General features: G+C 40.4%; 1 protein-coding gene across 2 annotated transcripts; it reads left to right on the forward strand.

The window, feature by feature from the left end:
* Positions 1 to 58: 58 nt before the first annotated feature.
* LOC113504467 lies at positions 59 to 15,269 on the forward strand. 2 transcript variants are annotated; one of them, XM_026886760.1, is made up of 4 exons: positions 59 to 385; positions 9,628 to 9,724; positions 12,258 to 12,431; positions 12,561 to 15,269. In XM_026886760.1, the coding sequence occupies exons 1-4, from the start codon at positions 170 to 172 to the stop codon at positions 13,490 to 13,492; spliced, it is 1,419 nt and encodes a 472-aa protein (XP_026742561.1). In that variant the 5' UTR covers positions 59 to 169; the 3' UTR covers positions 13,493 to 15,269. The 2 variants fall into 2 exon arrangements, with proteins under 2 accessions (XP_026742561.1, XP_026742562.1); XM_026886761.1 differs by lacking the exon at positions 59 to 385 and adding an exon at positions 8,448 to 8,680.
* Positions 15,270 to 18,521: the final 3,252 nt, after the last annotated feature.

The following is an 18,521-nucleotide window of genomic DNA, read 5'->3' on the forward strand; positions in this document are numbered from 1 at the left end:
TAAATATAGAGTGTTATCTGTGCATGTTATCTAAATAGTGTAATCAGTGCACGTATGTGGAGTGTATCAGGGGCAGGCGGGCAGGTCGCATCCGAGCGATCGCTAACTCGCTCCATTGGAAGCCGGCGAGGGAAGCGGGTCAGTGTGCGCGGCAACTGGGTCAGGGCGGATGCACCACCGCGGCCGCGCTCGGCTGCGCTCGGCGTCTCTCGGCTGGCTCCGGCGGCGCATGCGTGCGGCCCCCATCGATCGCCGCCCACGCGGCGCAGCGCCGCTCAAGTGCTCCGCGAGTCGCGACGCGAGTCCCGGGCTTGGCCCTCAACGATGGCGGCGTGAGCGCGCGCCGCCCGCGGCCTCCGGCGGACATGCCGCGATGGCCAGAGAGGTAACCGCGACGTGCCCGGCGCCCTCCGCCGCCTCCGCCCTCTTATGTAACCGGTGATCGCTGACACGCCCGGAGACATGGTTACTATCACCGCTGTACCGGTGGCCGCGAGCCCCGCGCTCTGTGAATGACCCGCATAGCCGCGCCGCATCGTGCCACGCTTGACCCCTTGTTACCGATCCCCTCGACTCGGGCTTTTAGATAGCGTTACAGAATCCGTTACTGCCCCCTAGAAAACATAGAATAGAGCCATGGTCCCAGTGCATCAGAGTGGTACTTAGTGGTGAAGCCTGTGTGTTATAGTTAGTTATGTACTGTGGCGGGGATCTGCCCCGGCACGGCCATGTATGCGTGCGGTAGTGCCGCAGCCGGCGTCCCCCTCGCTCTCGTGCCGCCAGCCATGCGTCCGTCTCGCTCGCTCTGCCGTTCACTGGCGCTGCACATGCAACCTGCATTATTCAGAATCAGTGCTAACTAGTATGGTGTCCCTTGTGAGGAGTTCTTTAACACGAACACTAAATATCACCATCAACCTGTCTCTTTAAACCAGTCCCATGCTCGTCACCTCTGTGATCTACTATCTATCTGCTCACACATTGTTCACCCCTCCGTGAACATGGTATAAAAATTCTGTAAATCAAAAGTAAAACGCATACTTATAGTATCCCATTTTATACACGTGAATATTGGTTGAGCACATGCGTAGCACACCCGTAGCAGGACGAAGCGACTCTGTAGTCTGCTACTGTAGCATTGCGTAGAATGTAGCTTTATGATATCGTTCGTAGATCTTGGAGTATCGTAGAAGTTGATATTTTAAATCTATTTGATTGTCATGTCACATGCCTGTCACCCTCATGGATATCTATGTACGTATATTTATTATGTATTATTATATTAAGTATTTCACAGTTCACAAACACCCACATTATTACAAGCTTACACATTATTATTATTCTTTGCTAAATTGTTCTGTAAGACATGTTGACTGATTGATTGTGTTATTAGGTGTTTTAATTGATTTCCGGCAGATACTTAGGTATCTACGAAGTGTTGGTTTCGTGTTTATTGAACTATGATATATTCGTGCCTTTATGACTGTTTCATTACTAAAAGGTTTCTTCAATTCTTAGGAGCTCGTTAGAAAGGCATTGCTTACTTTTTGGAATATCGTTTTTACACTATTGAGACTATAGTTTAGTAGCCGCGCGCTCTACTGGGAACCATAAAACTTTGGGTTCAGTCCCTGTTAAACTAAAATGAGTCGTTACAAGAGTACGATAGCATACAAGGATAGTGCAACAGGCACCTAGTATTATATAGCTGCTATTGGTTTCTAGCAATCGGATGATTTAAAATTTACTACCTTAAAACACAAACTATAAAATTAAACAACACTGGCTGTTGCCTGCGGGCCCGCTCGCTATCGAAAATCGGGATAAAAAGTACCCTATAGGTTAATTCTGGTTATAAACTATCAGTGTACCAAGTTTCGTCTAAATCCGTTCAGTTGTTTTTGTGTGAAAGAGGAAAAACGTGTATATATATACAAATTTTCGTGTTTATAACATTATTAGGATTAAGGGTTATTAGGAATATCCTAGTACTTATCCTAGGACTTTAAACATCATTGTTCTTCAAGCTTTGCGAATGAAAACGATCGTAATATCTTCGAATGTTTACTAGAAACCCTAATTTTAGCATTCATTGTGCTTCTGAAACGTTCACTGGCAAGTTTAAAGATTAAGAATGCAAACATTTCTTACTTGTGCACTATAACTACGACTTTTTATTTATTTGTAGTTAATGGTTATGTTGTAAATAATTAACCTATTCATTTTTGAAAGCTATCGTAAAGACGACACTGTACCATAATCTGGCCACCTTTTAATTAATTTAATTGATATATAAAATTACGCGACACGTTGTTTGTTTGTAATGGAAGTATAAACTACTGAACAATCTAGATTATTGTTTTTTTTTTTTGAATATTATAATGCAACTACCAGCAGTAGGGGTGACTGAGCAGACAGTACATAAGTGTGGCAGCAAAGTGCTATCAAGGTATAGTTCTTGGCTGAGACGCAATTGATATTATTAATTTTTGTCTGTAGTTCTTATGTCGACTGTAAAGCGGTATGTTATTCGCTGGGTCAGATAATGAAATAATATTTTTTAATTAGAATCAAAATACCGTAGTTCTAAAATGTAAAATAATGATCATTTGAAAACTGAAAACTGTTCAACGTCTCCAATATGGATTCTAGTAAGGTTTATATTGTCTGCCTGCTTCATAGTTGTAGCCAATACTACAAGATAATATAATGAATTAATGTTGCACTAAACATCAAAATCAGAGTCGCATTCAAAAAATAATGTAAACAGAGAAATAATTGTTATAAAATAAAATACTACAACTTTCACATGATGACGTCTAGTCTCAAATTAAGCACAAATTGTACCAGGAGTACAATAAACAGAAAAACATGGAAATTATAGATTAATAACTCAGTGTGCAAACAAGAAACAATATTTGTATGATTACAAAAATTGGTTATGGGTGCGAATCGAACCCACAACCTCCGATACAGTAGTCACGGCCACTAACCACTGGACAGACCCTTGGCGTCTACTCTCTGACTAGAACAGTAAAGCTAGGTTAAAAAACTGCTAAAAACCTGCTTTCATTACTTCGTACCTACTGTGGTCCACAGCAGTGCTTCTGGAAATTCTCACACAAAATTATCACGACGCTATGTTTAGCGCACAAAGGCCGGCAGACGATAAGGACTCCTTTTAAACTCGGTCTCGGGACGGATTTAATTTTTCTTATCAGGATCTTTGCTAAATAATATTTTATCGCTCGTTTTCCGGAGACAAATTTGTTTTGATCAAAAAAAAAATATTTTAACATTTTTTTTGTTCATTAATTCTGGACGCGGAACTTCTTGGTTGGATTGTAATGTTCTCTTAATTTGCATAAAAAATCATAAAACGTAATATATAGAAGTTAAGTTTGTTAGCGTATGAGTTTAAATTCATGTGACAACTTTCTGACTCCGTATTACACCTCTATTTCGGGCATTTCGAAAGAGCATTCAATAGAGTAATCAGCGAGCTAGCTTTTAAATGTTTCGTAAAACTTCTCATATTTATTCATGGCGGGTTACATGTTTTAATCCCCAGTATTGTTATAATATTGAATGTGGCCACACTTTTCAGATAGTATTTATTTATTACTGTTAGTGATAGCTTTTTAGCACGATGACAGCACGTTTTGCAATTTATATAACAGCGTGCATAGTCAGAAAAATGAATCAAAAAGTTTTTTTTCGTACAGGCTTTCAGAATGTTAATATGAATGATTTAAGTTGCACAAAAATTACATTTACAATAAAGTAAGTTTACAATAGTTAAACTTAAGATAGCAAATATCTGAAATGGCCAAATAGGAAGATAAATAAAATACAATCCGGTCGAAAAAACAAAATAATAATACACACATTAGGAAATCCTTACATCTTACTAATTTCATGGACAAATAAGTGTTCTAGTCCTAATAAGTGACAGTAGCTTTTAACCAGATAATGAATATAAACAATGCTTTACACAACAACTACAAAATATATTATGAAATTCTTAAAATATCACCAGATTTAAATTGCAAACTAACAGAAGCGTTGGTAAATCCTCGCAGCGATCGATCCCACGCGGCGGGGCTCACTGGAGATCCTTTTAATTCCTTCGTTTAAGCATTAATCTCCTCATAAAAGATTTTTGAGAGAAGAAGAAACGTTGCTCTAAATTAAAATGATGGGAAATCGATGATTATTATCAGTTTTATGTCAGGGCGAGCGCACTTCGTTATAGAATCGAGTTCAGAAAGTATTTTCATTTAAATCTTGTCTGTCTGTACTTACCGCACTTTGTATAAATGTTTGTGAAAGTCTGAATCGAAGAATGAGATGATTTCTACCTTCCGGTATCTGTCAATCACTTTAATTAGGTTACTTGTTTTCAAAAATAACAAAATCAACTTGTAAAGCAACAGTACTTGTAGTAGTTTTCTCTTACGCTCAAAACAGCCTTGATTAACTCATGTAAAAATAGAATAGTTAAATGCGTACTCATGTTTATTTTGCTCATATGCAAATGTACCAAACATTAAGGCTTAAAAGTCAATACTCACCTTTTTGGTTTATTAATCTCCTTTCTTGGCCAATTATTGATTCATTAAACAAAAATTATAGCGAAATTTGTGGTAGTACTCCTCAGGGATTGTGCACTAAGAAAACGAATTCAATTACAATGTATATTCTGTGGCTGCATTCTGAATTCCTCATTATTTATGAACAGTGTCTGATGGACCAAAACTGTAACAGGGCCACTTAAATTTATAGTTAGATTATTTAACGGAGTTGTTCCAATTTGCTAATTGGTTCAGTCGATACTAACACTATTATAAACAGTTGAATCTGACCTGACTGCTTCATTTACTGACCTACTATTCAGCGAATTTGATTGTTTTCATTATTTCACTTGTTTTCTCCATTAGTAGTCAGTTTTATGCACCTGAGATCGTGTTAGGAGATATTATAGCTCTTCGTATAAATGGATCAAACCAAACTACTTAATCATGGCATCGCCTGTCATGTTCGGTAAGCTATTAATTTATGCATCCCCACGGGGCCTGTTGTACCTGCGGTTAAATATATATCCGCCGGGGATCAGCATTGAAAAATACATTTGTCGTTTGTAACGATTTATTGTGTAAAACAATAATACATTAAATCGGATAAAACTTTTATCTTACCCAAGATATGGCCTCAGAGAAATCTGACTGTTAGTTTGATTATCACTGATGAAATGTTTTATTGCTTAAAATAAATTCAAAGACAGAAATAATTGATATAGTTTTATTGTATTAAAATGAATTATGTTAAATAACAATAACACTTAATATTCCTGTCACAGGAAGTTTGGAGAAGGCTTTAGGCTACGTTAGGTATGTGGTGCAATATTCGCCAGTCTTGTAAAAATAAACGGTTCACACTCCGGCACCATTTCTCCCTCCCTCATTTGTAACCCCTCCCCCTATAAGGGGCAGTCATAAAATGTTGCAGTTTATGTCACCCGCCCCTCTCCGACCAAATTTGTCTAATTACAATGGAAATGATTTTCTCGGTAATTGTATATTTATTGTTTTGTTAATGCTTTAAACATCCTTATTTATCGTAAGTCATGGTGAGTCATTTGATAAATCACGTTATTTGCCTCACAGTCTTACAGTTGTCGTTGATTACATAAACACATGCGACCTTGAAAGTTCAGCATGTGAATGTAAATAAAATACAATTCATTCATAAAGTTCAACTTTACAATATTTCTGTTTTACGGACTACCGAACGGCTGGCCTTCCTCGCATAACAATTATCACAGGTATCATTCAGTTTTTAATAAAAATAAATGGTTAAAGGCTCGCGAGCATCGGGGATCCCCATTAAAGTACTATCAGTCTCGTGATGGCGTATTCCATTCATTTATTAAGCCTTCGCAATACGCTTGTACGACTTTGGTTGGCGAAAGTGAAATTTTTTCGTTTCACAAATACATTCATGAAAATAAAACCATGTGAATTATTGCTAGTTTGAAGGTTAACCCTTATAATATACACACAACTGTGAAACTTTGTCTATCGCTCTGTTTGATAATGAAATTCATAGTTCTAATTTTGGGAATAGCTGAAGCTACAAGAAAGCATCTAGCCATGTGTAATTTGACGTTATATATTTTTGCCACGCCATTTTTAATTAAAACAACGTAAGGTCCTTAGTCCAGGACCTAGTTGGGGTTTTTACAAAACTGATTACATTTCGCATGTGATTTCACATTCGGCTTCAAGACCAATAGAAATGTAATCCGATTAATTAATAATGTGCATCTCCTTGTTTTGGGATAAGTCACCTTTCGCTGAGTTGTGTTGTTGACTGGCATCTTGCCTAGACAATATGTGTATACTATTTTGCTTCACCCAACATAAACACGACTGCAACGTTTAACGGTCAACACTTTCTTTAGAAATCATAAATATTCATCATCCCCCAGTTTTACGGTGAAATAAAATGTCATGAGATCGAGATATGTTGTTAAAGGTCGCAAATAACTTGTGTTTTGTTAACTAAAGTTATTAATCACGGTAAGACGTTGAGTGGGTAGGCAGTGGGCGAGGACACCACACAGCCGGTATGTAGGGTTTTATTACGTTTACCACTCATTGATGAATTACTTGTAAACCCTCAATTGAGGTGGGTGTATAACTCCCACAGAATTCTGTGTGTGTAGAGACCATGTTTCAAAGTTTGCCCTTTTCATATTAAAATAATTAATATAAGATTAGAAGCTGATACAAAACTTTTTTATTTGAACTAGTTAATAGAAATATTATAACAACCCTTATCGGTGCAGCACTTTGCCCTGATTGTACTAGCACTAGCATACCGCCATATCAATTCAAAAAAATCTTTAAAAAAACACGACTTCATAACTATTCACAGTTAATCTCCAAATAAACAATACCGAGTCATTCCACGGGGAAATCGTCACCGTGTCTCGTTGGATAGGTGACCGCAATGTAGAGTTAATAATAGTCGTAGAGCCGCCGCAGCCTGTTCTTATATTCGCCTAACAACACTCGGGGGAAGTGACGTGGCCTCCACGACATGCCTCCCATATGCAGATGCATTTAGAATGCTCTCGAATAATTCTCGGCTTGAATAAATGAATGTGTTTCACCACTCCTAGTTTTAATTGCTTTTTGAAGTAAAGTGTAATTTTAAAATTTGATATTTGGATAGTTTTCAATTCATCGTGTACCTAAAAAAAGTACTCACTATCACGCTCATGGTTACTTTCAAATCATAAAAAAATAGTCACCTGAAAAAAGAACAATCTAAGCAGTGTGAGTAGAAGTTGAAGATCCTTATTCTTTGAAATTAGAAGGCACAAAGTCACGACATGACATTTTCGTTAACATGACAGTTCACGTGGGCTGTAACGCCGTAACTCCCTCGTAATTACGGTTAATCCGACGTTATTAACGCGTGTAACGTGTAGCGTGCGCGTCACGTTATTGTAACGCGCTCGTTTATTAAAGAAGTATTAAAAAACGATAAATTCTTGTAACGTGCTATATAATATACCTGCTTATAACTAAGGAGCTGTAAAGCAAACGACGCGATTCCGATAAAAAAGTTAAATGAATAAAATATAAACATTTACAAAAAAATACTTACAAAAGAAACACATGAAATAGCTAAAGAAAAAGGATATGGATCAAGTAGCGTTGGTCCATTTCACCCCTACCTACATAATACATAGATGCAAGAAACCAATCAACGTTACTACGAAACACGCTACGCCGTAGCAGCGTAGCACCTACACAGGTGATTGGTCAGTTATTTGACACGGTTATTGAGTTCAGTGCACTGAGCATATTGATGTCCTGAAAGACTTAGTCACTGCAGATAGGTCCCAGTGCGGGAGGCTTATGCATGTGAGGTATTTACCTACCGCAACTCTACATACGTGTGTACGAGGTATCCAATTCGTAGAAATTTTGTAGTAAATATAATATCAGTGACAACCCATACTTATTAGAAAGGTACAGAAAGCTCTTTGATTCCATTTTAAATTACATTCCAATTTACGGTTATTTACTACTATCGAATAACTTGTATTACATTATGCTACAGAATAGATATTACTACCCACTAGGCACTGTTAATGCTGGTTAGTTAGGAACAATTTTCCGATTCACGTTAGCACTAAGTCTTTCATTTCGAACTTAATTGGACGTTCGAAAAGGCTCGCTTATTGGTAAGGTTGTACTCCTTCCAAAAGTGCATCATCGGCATCGCTAATTTGAAGATCTTACGGCATCAAGAGATTACGGGTGAGCGCTGCAGTGCGGGGCCCGGGCGGCGAGGGGCGCGCGGTGCCGCGGGGGCGCGGGCCGGGGCGCGGGGGCGCGGGGGGCGCGGTCGCCGCGACCCGGTCACGTCGCGCGCCCAGTGCGGCCGCGGCGCTCCGCCGGCGCGCACTGCGCCGCCCGCCTCCCCCTATAACTCAATATAACCTCTATTTGCACCGTGCGATATCTTTAACTTCAAGACTAGTGATCGTTACATATATTTTATTTTTAATATTCATATTTGTTGTGGTGAAGCCTATTGCAAACGGAACAGTTTTTCCTAGCAGTGAGTGAGTGACAGAAAAATGATAGTCGAGATACAGGAGGTATGTTTGTCGGATTCACTTGAAGCTATCGAGGCTCGTATGTCGTGTCGTAATAAGGGATGATATCGTCGCGCCGTAGCGCTACTTGTAATGGATTTTTTACGATCCTAAATATGTTGATAGGACGTTGCACCGGACGCAGCGGTCGTTTCGTACGATCGCAAATGTATTGCCATCGTATTTTGATATTAGATTACAAATAATGACTTTGAATGGGCATAAAATTGTTGGAACGACTAACTTAGTATGTGATAGCAATAACAGGCGAATGCTCGAGACGAAACTTTTTAATGGCTCAGAAGTTCAGAAGTCCCAGTCTAGATTAAAGATCGTGCAGGGCGGTGATGTCAGTGGGTCAACGCACAGTGCGTGCGGGGCGCGGGGCGTGTCAGCGGGGCCGGGGGCGCGGGGCGGGGGCGAGGGCAGGGCGCGGGGAGGGTGGAGGTCGCTCGGGCGTTGCACCGCTGCAGCCAGTGCAGGCGCTACGGACGACCGCTACGCACTACGAAGGCGTAGACGGACTACACCGTAGCCCCTGGGGCGTAGCATTGCATTAACTATCTTACTGTATGACGAGCTTTAAATTAGTTTTCTGTAATACATGATAGGTTAAGTGATGTTTAAATTTAAATGAATTAAAACACGCTATTTGTTCAGCAAAATATCGAATTAATAACGTTAACAATTTATAATACGAGTACTTAGATTATTTATTACCAAGCTTTAAAGTAAATAGTAATTATAATTAGCACATATGACTTATCAATTATGTGCCATATTAGAGTAATGGAATCAAATGGTATGTAATGGTATTTAACATTTGAGACAGATATCTGCATAGTAAGATTAAAATCCAAAATTGCCACAAGTTTTGTGTGAATGTTCTCGCGAGTCCTATAAGTGGTATTGAGTGACGAGTTATTTACTGGATGTTGTATGGTTTCCAGGAGGTCAGAGGAAAGAGGCCTTTCAAGATATGGGACAGTTCGAGGAACGTGAGGAAGGGGCTGGTGGTCACTAGCTTCGAGGAGTTGATACACAGAGGTGAGTGGCGTAGCGTAGCGTGACGTAGCGTGGCGTAGCGTAGCGTAGCTTAGCGTAGGTTAACGTAGCCCTTCGTCACGCACACCTGCACTCATAAGACACATTCGAAGAATCTTACCGACATCTAGTTCTCTATTAGTCAAGTCGGTACTCTACTAATACGTGGTACAAATGTTCAGTTGATTATAATTTTGTTCAACATATAATTTCAGTGTTAATGTATGGAGTTAATCCTAGAGTAATGAAAAAGTTAATGATAGTGATAGCAAATTATTTAACTAATAGAAATAATAATTATTTCTTTTTTATATTTCTTCTCTTTGCTTTCCCATTTATACATGTATCCGATCCCGTCACACATCTATTTTATGTTATAATAATAATACATATATATTAAATATATTAATATATTTAAAAATGTGAAAAAAAAACAAGTGGCAGTGCTAAAGACATTCTGAAAAAAAATTGGCTAAGTAAGTGCGAGTTGGACTCGTCCAGAAAGATATTTATTTTCTTTCCAAATGTATCCTATTTTAAAATGATGTAGGTATATTACTTTTAAATGTTTCTTTATTGATAATTAAATAATGTAGCAAAATATGTTATTTGACAAAAATATATAAGGAAGTCGTGTTTCTTAGTATACTCGTAATTCAATCAAATCAAGAAAAACAATCGAAAAACTAAAATTTAATCACATCTTACTCGGCTGACTACATCGTGTTAAATTTTTTTTTTTGAAAGTATGAGTATTTTCTTTTCTGCATTATACTCGTACATATGCAAGACGTTTATTCAACCTTGTGGCAGTATTAGTAAGCTATCCAAATATTAATAAAGTATCTTAGAGATATCATTTGAATGCACTTTGTAACTCATATCTATAGTGTTATCAGTGGTCTCTATAAATTATAAATGTATTTAAATTTACTTATTTCAGTCAATCATACAATATATACATAGTCCAGTTACAGAATTGATTCCATGTTACGCTCACATTTTCTTCTCGTGGAACTTATGGTAACAACCTATTTAATGATATGTTAATTATAAAAGAAGTATCGTTTCATCACTTCGGAAACCACCTAAATTAAATTAAAAGGTTTGCTAGATAATTTATTTGCCATAAAACGACAAGAAAAGTAGAATGTTTATTGCCTAAGTTATTTTTATATGTATGTCCCACTACCCTTTGGTATTTTGACAACCAAATTATTATTCTCGCAAACAAATTGTATTCGCATAACTATGCGATACATTGTAACTGATTTAGTTTGGTTACAAAGTCTGTGAGCTCAAGCGTGTGAAAATGGTTGTGGCATGTAGTCGCTCTGTGTAAAGTGCCGTCCCAATACAAAAAGGTAGTTTTGCAATGATTAAAATGTAGTAATTTAATAAAATTATAAAACTTGAACAAAAAGTTCAGAGAAGAATTGGTCAAATGGAATCCTATTTAAAGGAGGTGCTTCCAAGAATTTCTCAGGACATAATTCGATTGTCCCGGTACCACTGTTCTAACTTCATTCCGTAGCTTTTAGTGCACCGGATCAGATTTATGTTTAGTTCACAAATGGAAGTTCTTGTGAACCTAGAAGAAAACCTTTAATAGTATTATATCTATGATTGTTGCAGGGTAGGTTGTAGCTCGTAGTGTATCCGGTGATGCAATATGCTATAGTTTATCAGAATAGGAATAATGAAATAGTTTTAAAAGTTCGTTTAATATTAATTAGTAACACTTCGAGGAATTTTCAAAACATTTGCGTAAACAGTTGCATCATTTAGTACGTAATGAATCATTCTCACACGTTTTTTTTTCACCTTGTTAGATTCTAAAATGTTCACTCTCTGCAACCACTAGATATTTGTTTGTGATTCGATATGAACACCGTAATTAAACTTTATTAGGAGCTCATTTCAACTATTTTCGCGCATTTATCTTTAACAACTATTTAATCTCAGAATCTAGTAGCAAGATCAATTGCGCTGACACGGCATCGAGCGCCAATTTGCGAGCAAAACCCGATATGGAATAAAAAGTGAAATAAGCCCATTTTAATCAAAGTGAGTTATCTAGTTACATCGTCAATTAGCAGTGGGGCAGCGTCCAGGCCAGGTCAGGCACGTTAGCCGGCCCAGTGCACGCGCCTGACCTGCTTTCTGGCCTAGCCCCCCGCAGTAGTCCGAGCCGACGCGACACTAGATAGTCGTGTCGCGAATCAATTATTGCAGTTTTAGACCACTAAGAGTTCAGTTTAGGGGTGTGAATATTGTTATTGCTGATTGCCTTTAGTGTTTATTCTTGGAGAGCACTGTTTACTTTTAATAATTATATTGGTGAGAGATGTAATTAAATTTTGTTTTTTGTTAGTTTTTCGTAATTTGACAAGTTTGATTGAACTACGAATATACATAAGAAATACGACTTCCTTATATATTTTTGTCAAAAACATATTTTGCTAATTCTTTTAATTATCCACATCGTTTCGCATAAGATTTCAACAATTTCAATGGAGAGTTTTATCTTGTCCAGGCAAGGAGAAGTTATCTGTAGCGGCGAGCGAGCCGGTGCGGCTGGTGCTAGAGAGTGACGGCACGCAGGTAGAGGACGGCGAGTACTGGCGCACGCTACCGCCCAACACAGTGCTGCTGCTGCTGCGGCCCGGAGAGCGATGGTACCCAACGGGAGTCGACGTCATCAAGGCTGGTAAGATCATCGTCATGTTAAACATTTATAGTTAAAAGGCTGGAACGAATGACACTTGAACAAAATGGCTACGTCATTTTTATATTATTTTAACAACTAGAGTTAAGCATATTTATATTGTGTTTTCAGCAATATCGGCAATACCGAAAATAGTATGCGAAACAATTCACGCACTCGAGTTGCACGATGAAACGCCTTCATGGAAGATCATGGACAACAAGGGGCGCGTCACGGTGGTGCTGCATTGGGACCAGCGGCCGCAGGCGTCGCCGGCCGCGCGGTCTCCCTCGCGCCAGCCCAAGCCGGACCGGCGGCCCTCGCTCGTCATCCAGACCTCGCTCGACCGGCCGACGCCCGCGCCGCCGCACATAACTGTCGTGAACCACGACGAGCCCGGGCCGGCGCCGCGCCGCCTCACCCGCGCGCCCGGCTCGCTGGAGCAGCCCGGCGGCGTGCACGTGCATACGGCCGACTGCCGAGCTACCGCCTCGCCCGCGCCGCTCGCGCGCCCTCCGCCCGACGAGTGCGACTTTCACTGCTGCGCGCTGCACGAGGAGGGTCGCCGCATTGCCGTGCACAAGAGCGTCGCCACCTCACCCATCCAGGACGCTCAGCCGCGGGCTTCTCCACAGGGCCGGCCCAAGGGACACGTGCGATTTCTAGACGCGGAGTCAGCGCGCCGAGGCGACCGAGACTCTTCAGAGAGCGAAACCGAAAACACGCTCGTCGAGGACGAGGCCGTTACCTCCGAAAAGTTCCTCCTACTGATAGATCAGCTCAGTGTCGATCAGAAAAGACATCTCACCATCAAGGACATCGGTATCATCTTAGAGCGGTTAAGTTCCAAGATCCTAGACGTGGAACGGTTGGATCGCGAGTCGGAGTCGGACGACTGCTACAACTGGACGATCAAGGCCACTATCAGAGGAGATGCGCTCCGGGAGCTGGGTGTCATCTACAACGGCAACTACTATGCAATCAGCGAGCACCCCGGCTACCGGGAGGAGAACGAAGAAGCCGGAGACGAGGGTGAAGAGGAAGAAGAGGAAGACAGGCTCTGATCGGGCCTGTGCGGCGCCGCCGTGCCCGCCGCCGCTGCAGCCGTGCGCACTGCGCTGTGCCGCATCGCCGCGCGTTGAACGGCCCGCCGCACGCCCGCAACACGCCAGAGCCGAACGCGACTTGCGTGAAAGCAATATTTGTTACTAAGGTTTCGTCGTAGATCCGAGCGAAACGTAACGATGGGCCCGTAAGGGATGTCTCAAGGCAAAGGGCACCCAGCCCAGACAGGTCCGGCCCGGCCGGAAACCGGAGAAGCCACGGAGCCGGTGCGTGCCGTCCGGTGGCGACGGCATACCCGGTCGCCGGAGGTCCGAGCGGATCGCCCGTCGCAGTGAATAATTAGAGACTTATATATGAAATTAGTCGCGGCCCCGCCTCGCGCCGTGACCCGACGCGTCAATTGAAGGTGCGGGGCGTGCCACCCTAGTTAATAAATAGCGGAATTATTGTAAGTAAAACTGACTTCCTATCGATTTCTAAGGTGAATACTTAAGTGTCAGCCGGTGGTGTGGCGAGGGCCGCCGTCTCGCTCGTATAGCGTTATGTGTATTATATATGCGTCGCCGGAACTCAACAGCAGCACAAATGTTTATCATCGAGGTTATTGTCAATGTTCTTAGGTAATTAATAAATTGTAGGAGAGCGCTCGCCGCCGCCCTCCCCGTGTGTACTACATTTGTTTTGTCCACCGCGCGTCGCTCGCGTGCTCGGCGTCGGCCGCGCACGTGGCGCCGCCGCGCGGCTCCACATAGTTCACTCAAAGTTGGCCTAATATTGGGGACTAAGTTTCTGTACAAACTCATCATCATCATCGATGCAACCCATAGTCGACGCAGTCTGATAATTAATTTAAACACCACAGTGTATAAGACTCAAAAACAATAAAATATAGCGAAGTAGTGTGTAAGAAGGCGGGCCGTGACCGCCGCACGTCTCTCGCATACGGCAAATGACTTGCTCATGTATTCGGTTATATTTGTTAAACTTATTGCATCGAGGAGTCGCAGACAGAAGTGTGGGGATGTTCAGTGCCAGGTGACAGAGGCCGGCGAGCCCCGAGCGCGCCACCCGCGCCGCGAGCCGGGCGCGCGCGCCCGCTGACGGCGCGTCGGCGGCTCGCCCACAGCGGTACTTCCAAACCATAGCTATGACGATGTTTCAGAGAGAGTCGTAACATTAATAGATATATTAAAATTATTATAATTAATAAAAATTGAATGTTAAAAGTAAAAATGGTTGTATCTAAAAATACGAATATACCGTAACGCATCAGTCATCATGCTACATGGGTATTGGTAGTCGGTAAGTTAATTCTTGTATTTATTAGCTATATGGTATCGTAGAATTACTGTATAATGTTTTTAATTTTTGTATAGTACGAAGGTCGTGGTGATCACGCATTGATGTATGATATTAACAAACCAATGTGGACGAATACGTTTTACAGCCAAGTGGCTCTCATATTGTATAGTTATTTAAGGTGTAATATTAACGATTATTATTGGATATTATTGAAAGAGTACGTGATTACCTGCACTTGTTTGTGATGAGGTATCGTTTTGTTCAGACGTCGGTGGAGTGTCGTTTGTTTCGCGTCTCTGTTTTGGTGTGGTCTGGGCAATGGGCCCGCGAGCGCGCGGCCCATGTCAACAACACCCGCTGGCCGCTGGCTGGCCCACTGCCCGACTGAAGTACTCGTGTATTTAATTTATGTCTTTATTTCATTGGTACAAAAAGTACCGTTCGAGGTACATTCCTAATTTAATATTGTCTCTGCGATCTATATATTTATAAATTCGATATTATATATGTATATTATGAACATATTTTCGTGGACCGAAAATAAATTTTGATGTTTTGATACATTATTGGATAGTATTTGATTTTAAAGTTTGATATTGTGACTTGTCCTAAAGTTACTTAATTTTCAATTTACTATCGCTATTAAAGTTTAGAGGAAGCTGTAAGTTTCGTTAAAAGGTTTCGTAAATAAGTGGCCGGGGTTTGAGGTGCAAATTCTTAGATGAGTTGAGTCTTCCTTCTCACTCGCACTTCCAGGTTCTTGTAGGAGAGTTAGAGAAGGAAGGTTCGATACATATCCGCAATTTTACTTCTATTTTGGCGTCATATTGTAGGTACGACGTTTCCACCAATATGACGCTAAGAATAGATTCAGATATTAATCTCTTAAAATTTTATAAAGTACCTAATACTGAGAGTTAAATCTTCACTGTTATATGAAGGCGATCCTCTATTGGGTCTGTCGGATAGTATCTGTTGATAAGAAAATAAAGTAAACGCAGGCTGCTCGCGGCGAACTCAGTGGCTAGCTGCGGTCGTACCGGAACAAGCTTTGGAAGACTACATATATATTGTAGAAGAAGTAAATTTAATAACTTTAATTATGCCTCATATTGAGTACAAGTACCCCGGACGCCCCGGCTGCACACTGCGTCCGCTGCGCGCCGCCTGCGCTGGCTGCCGTCTGGCTTTCTACTTCTGTTCTATAATAATTAAGTTTAAATTTTTTCATTCGTTTGTACAGCTAATGGTGAGTCTATGGTGTTACGGTCCGTTACGCACATTATATTATATCTAGTTAAAAACGTTCCGTTTTAATATTTTTATGTGTATAGAAGTAATGATAAATTGTAAAAATGGTTTGTGAAGCGTTTGATCTGCGGTTGAAATTTGGGAGGAGGAGATTAAGCGGCGCAGCTGTATCACTATGGGCGGCATTTTTTGAGAAGAGAGGAACGTTTATATAAGGCAGGTTTTCTTAACTTCAGTTGTGTCGCTTAAACTCAGTCTTTTGTGTACAATGATTGTTGCACTGTCCAAACAGTCGCATTTAGATCGTTTATAATTTAATCACTATCAGTTTGTATGGAAAGCAGTCGTTTGAGTGAGACGTGATACGAGAGTCAGAAATAAGCAACACACTGCATAATAATATCAACTACAAAAAACAAAATTATAATTGTGGGTAGACATAGAACAATTTCGAATTGATGACCGGTTACGGAATGGAAAGATTTAATAAAACGGAACTTGATGCAAGCCTGATAGTAATTAAATTATAGAGCTGCCGCCAGTCGAGCACGTTGGCTCGCGGTGGAGATAATAGTTCCATGACTGAAATAATATTAAGTGTATCACCTCTAACTGTTGGAGACAGACGTAACAATGTTGTGGCTGCGGCCGAGTGCGGAGGTTCTTGCATGTTTTCAATAAAAAGCGACATTTTGTACATCTCATTCGACGCGCCAATGTCGAAGAGTAAAAAAAATCGTTATAATAATCGACACGAATTAACCACTAAATGTTCGTGTAGAATTAAATTTTAAGCTCAATTTTCTGTGATGCAAGAGCCAACCCCCTCGCCCTCAGTGGAACCTCCCCAAATTTAAATTCATTCGAAATATACATACCTAAATAATTAGATAACTAATATTATATAAACGATAACAGAATTTTCGAAAAACACTTTCGTTTTCGAACCTCGTTTTTATAGGCGGATAAAATAGTTACGTCATTGTTTTTTGAAATGTCAGTCTTTAAGATGGGTATTGATTTGTAGCATTTCCTTGTAATCCAATTTATGCAAACAATCCTAAATATAATAAAAGTGATCTTTTAGGATCATTGTAGTTTGCCCAAGTCGTAAGTGTCGTATGTACGTTATATAATGAACAATACGGCTTCAAACTTTAAAATATTATCCCTCGCAAATCGTATGAAATCCGTATGTGGAATTGATATATGGCAGTGGGTGGTCAGTCTGTTGTGTCGCGCTAGCGAGCGTGCTGGATACCACGAGCGATGTTACAACTCAGTACACAACTTAACACACGCAGTGAGCAGTCGTGCAAATGCAAATACGTAAAATATTGAATGTTAGTTATTCATACACTATAGCACGTAGGTGACTCGTTTTAACGTTACGTGCCAAATCGTTCTTCTTTTACAATCCCATCGTACGGCTCTAGCTTCGACGCCAGCCTGTCGACACAACATTGTGGACGACAGCTGTGACTACTCTATTAAGACTTACTTGTAAAGTATTAGATTATATGTTGCGTTCTACAGTTTGTCGTCGAAGATTCGGTGTAGAGTTTTATATAAATGTCGAACATGAAAATAGCGTGTTGCGGTGCGATAGTAGGCTACTAAGGACTGGTGCCATAAGAATAGTTCATTTACCAAGTGCCAACTTATGAGTTGTAAGTAATGTTAGTTAAGTTAGATATGGCACGTACAAATCTTTTTAAACACATTATCTACTGTGTTTTGAGGTATGGGTAGTGTGCTCGCTCTAAATACAAGGATTGGAAGGATAAATAAGTTTGCGCTCTCTTTTATGGTATGAAAAATCAGGTTGGTTAAAGACTATAAGAGCCTACACAGACCTCAAAATAAAGCGAAGCAACCCGAATCGAAGCCACGCAACATAAACGTAACATACGCGAACCGAGAACATTTATTTTTGTATTCACTCAACGAACGTAAGACAGATACCGGCTTATGTTCAACACTCGATAATTACCCAAAAACTTCACTGCCACTAATTTAAAAATAAAATATTGGAAACGATTTCTGGTGGTATCATTTCTTATTCCCATTCAAAGTTTGTTTTGCTATTTTGTTATCACACCCTGACTCGTTTTTATTCACATAATATATGCTTGTGTGTAATAATTAATAATGTAACATATAGTGATTTGCGTGACGTCTTGAGCTATCAAATAATAGTTAATTTGTTTCACAAACCCAATTCTGTACATAGTCTTGTCTATGTTTAAATTCATGAGATATACATCATTGGCCTAGCCTTTTCCCAACTATGTTGGGGTCGGCTACCAGTCCAACCGGTTTCAGCTAAGTACCAGTGTTTTACAAGGAGCGACTGCCTATCTGACCTCTTCAACCCAGTTACCTGGGCAACACGATACCCCTTGGTTAGACTGGCTGTCAGACTTTTTCAAGCTTCTGACTACCTGTAACGACTGTCAAAGATGTAGGAATAAC

This window comes from Trichoplusia ni, chromosome 22 (genome assembly GCF_003590095.1).
Source record: "Trichoplusia ni isolate ovarian cell line Hi5 chromosome 22, tn1, whole genome shotgun sequence".
In the NCBI taxonomy this organism is placed as follows: domain Eukaryota; kingdom Metazoa; phylum Arthropoda; class Insecta; order Lepidoptera; family Noctuidae; genus Trichoplusia; species Trichoplusia ni.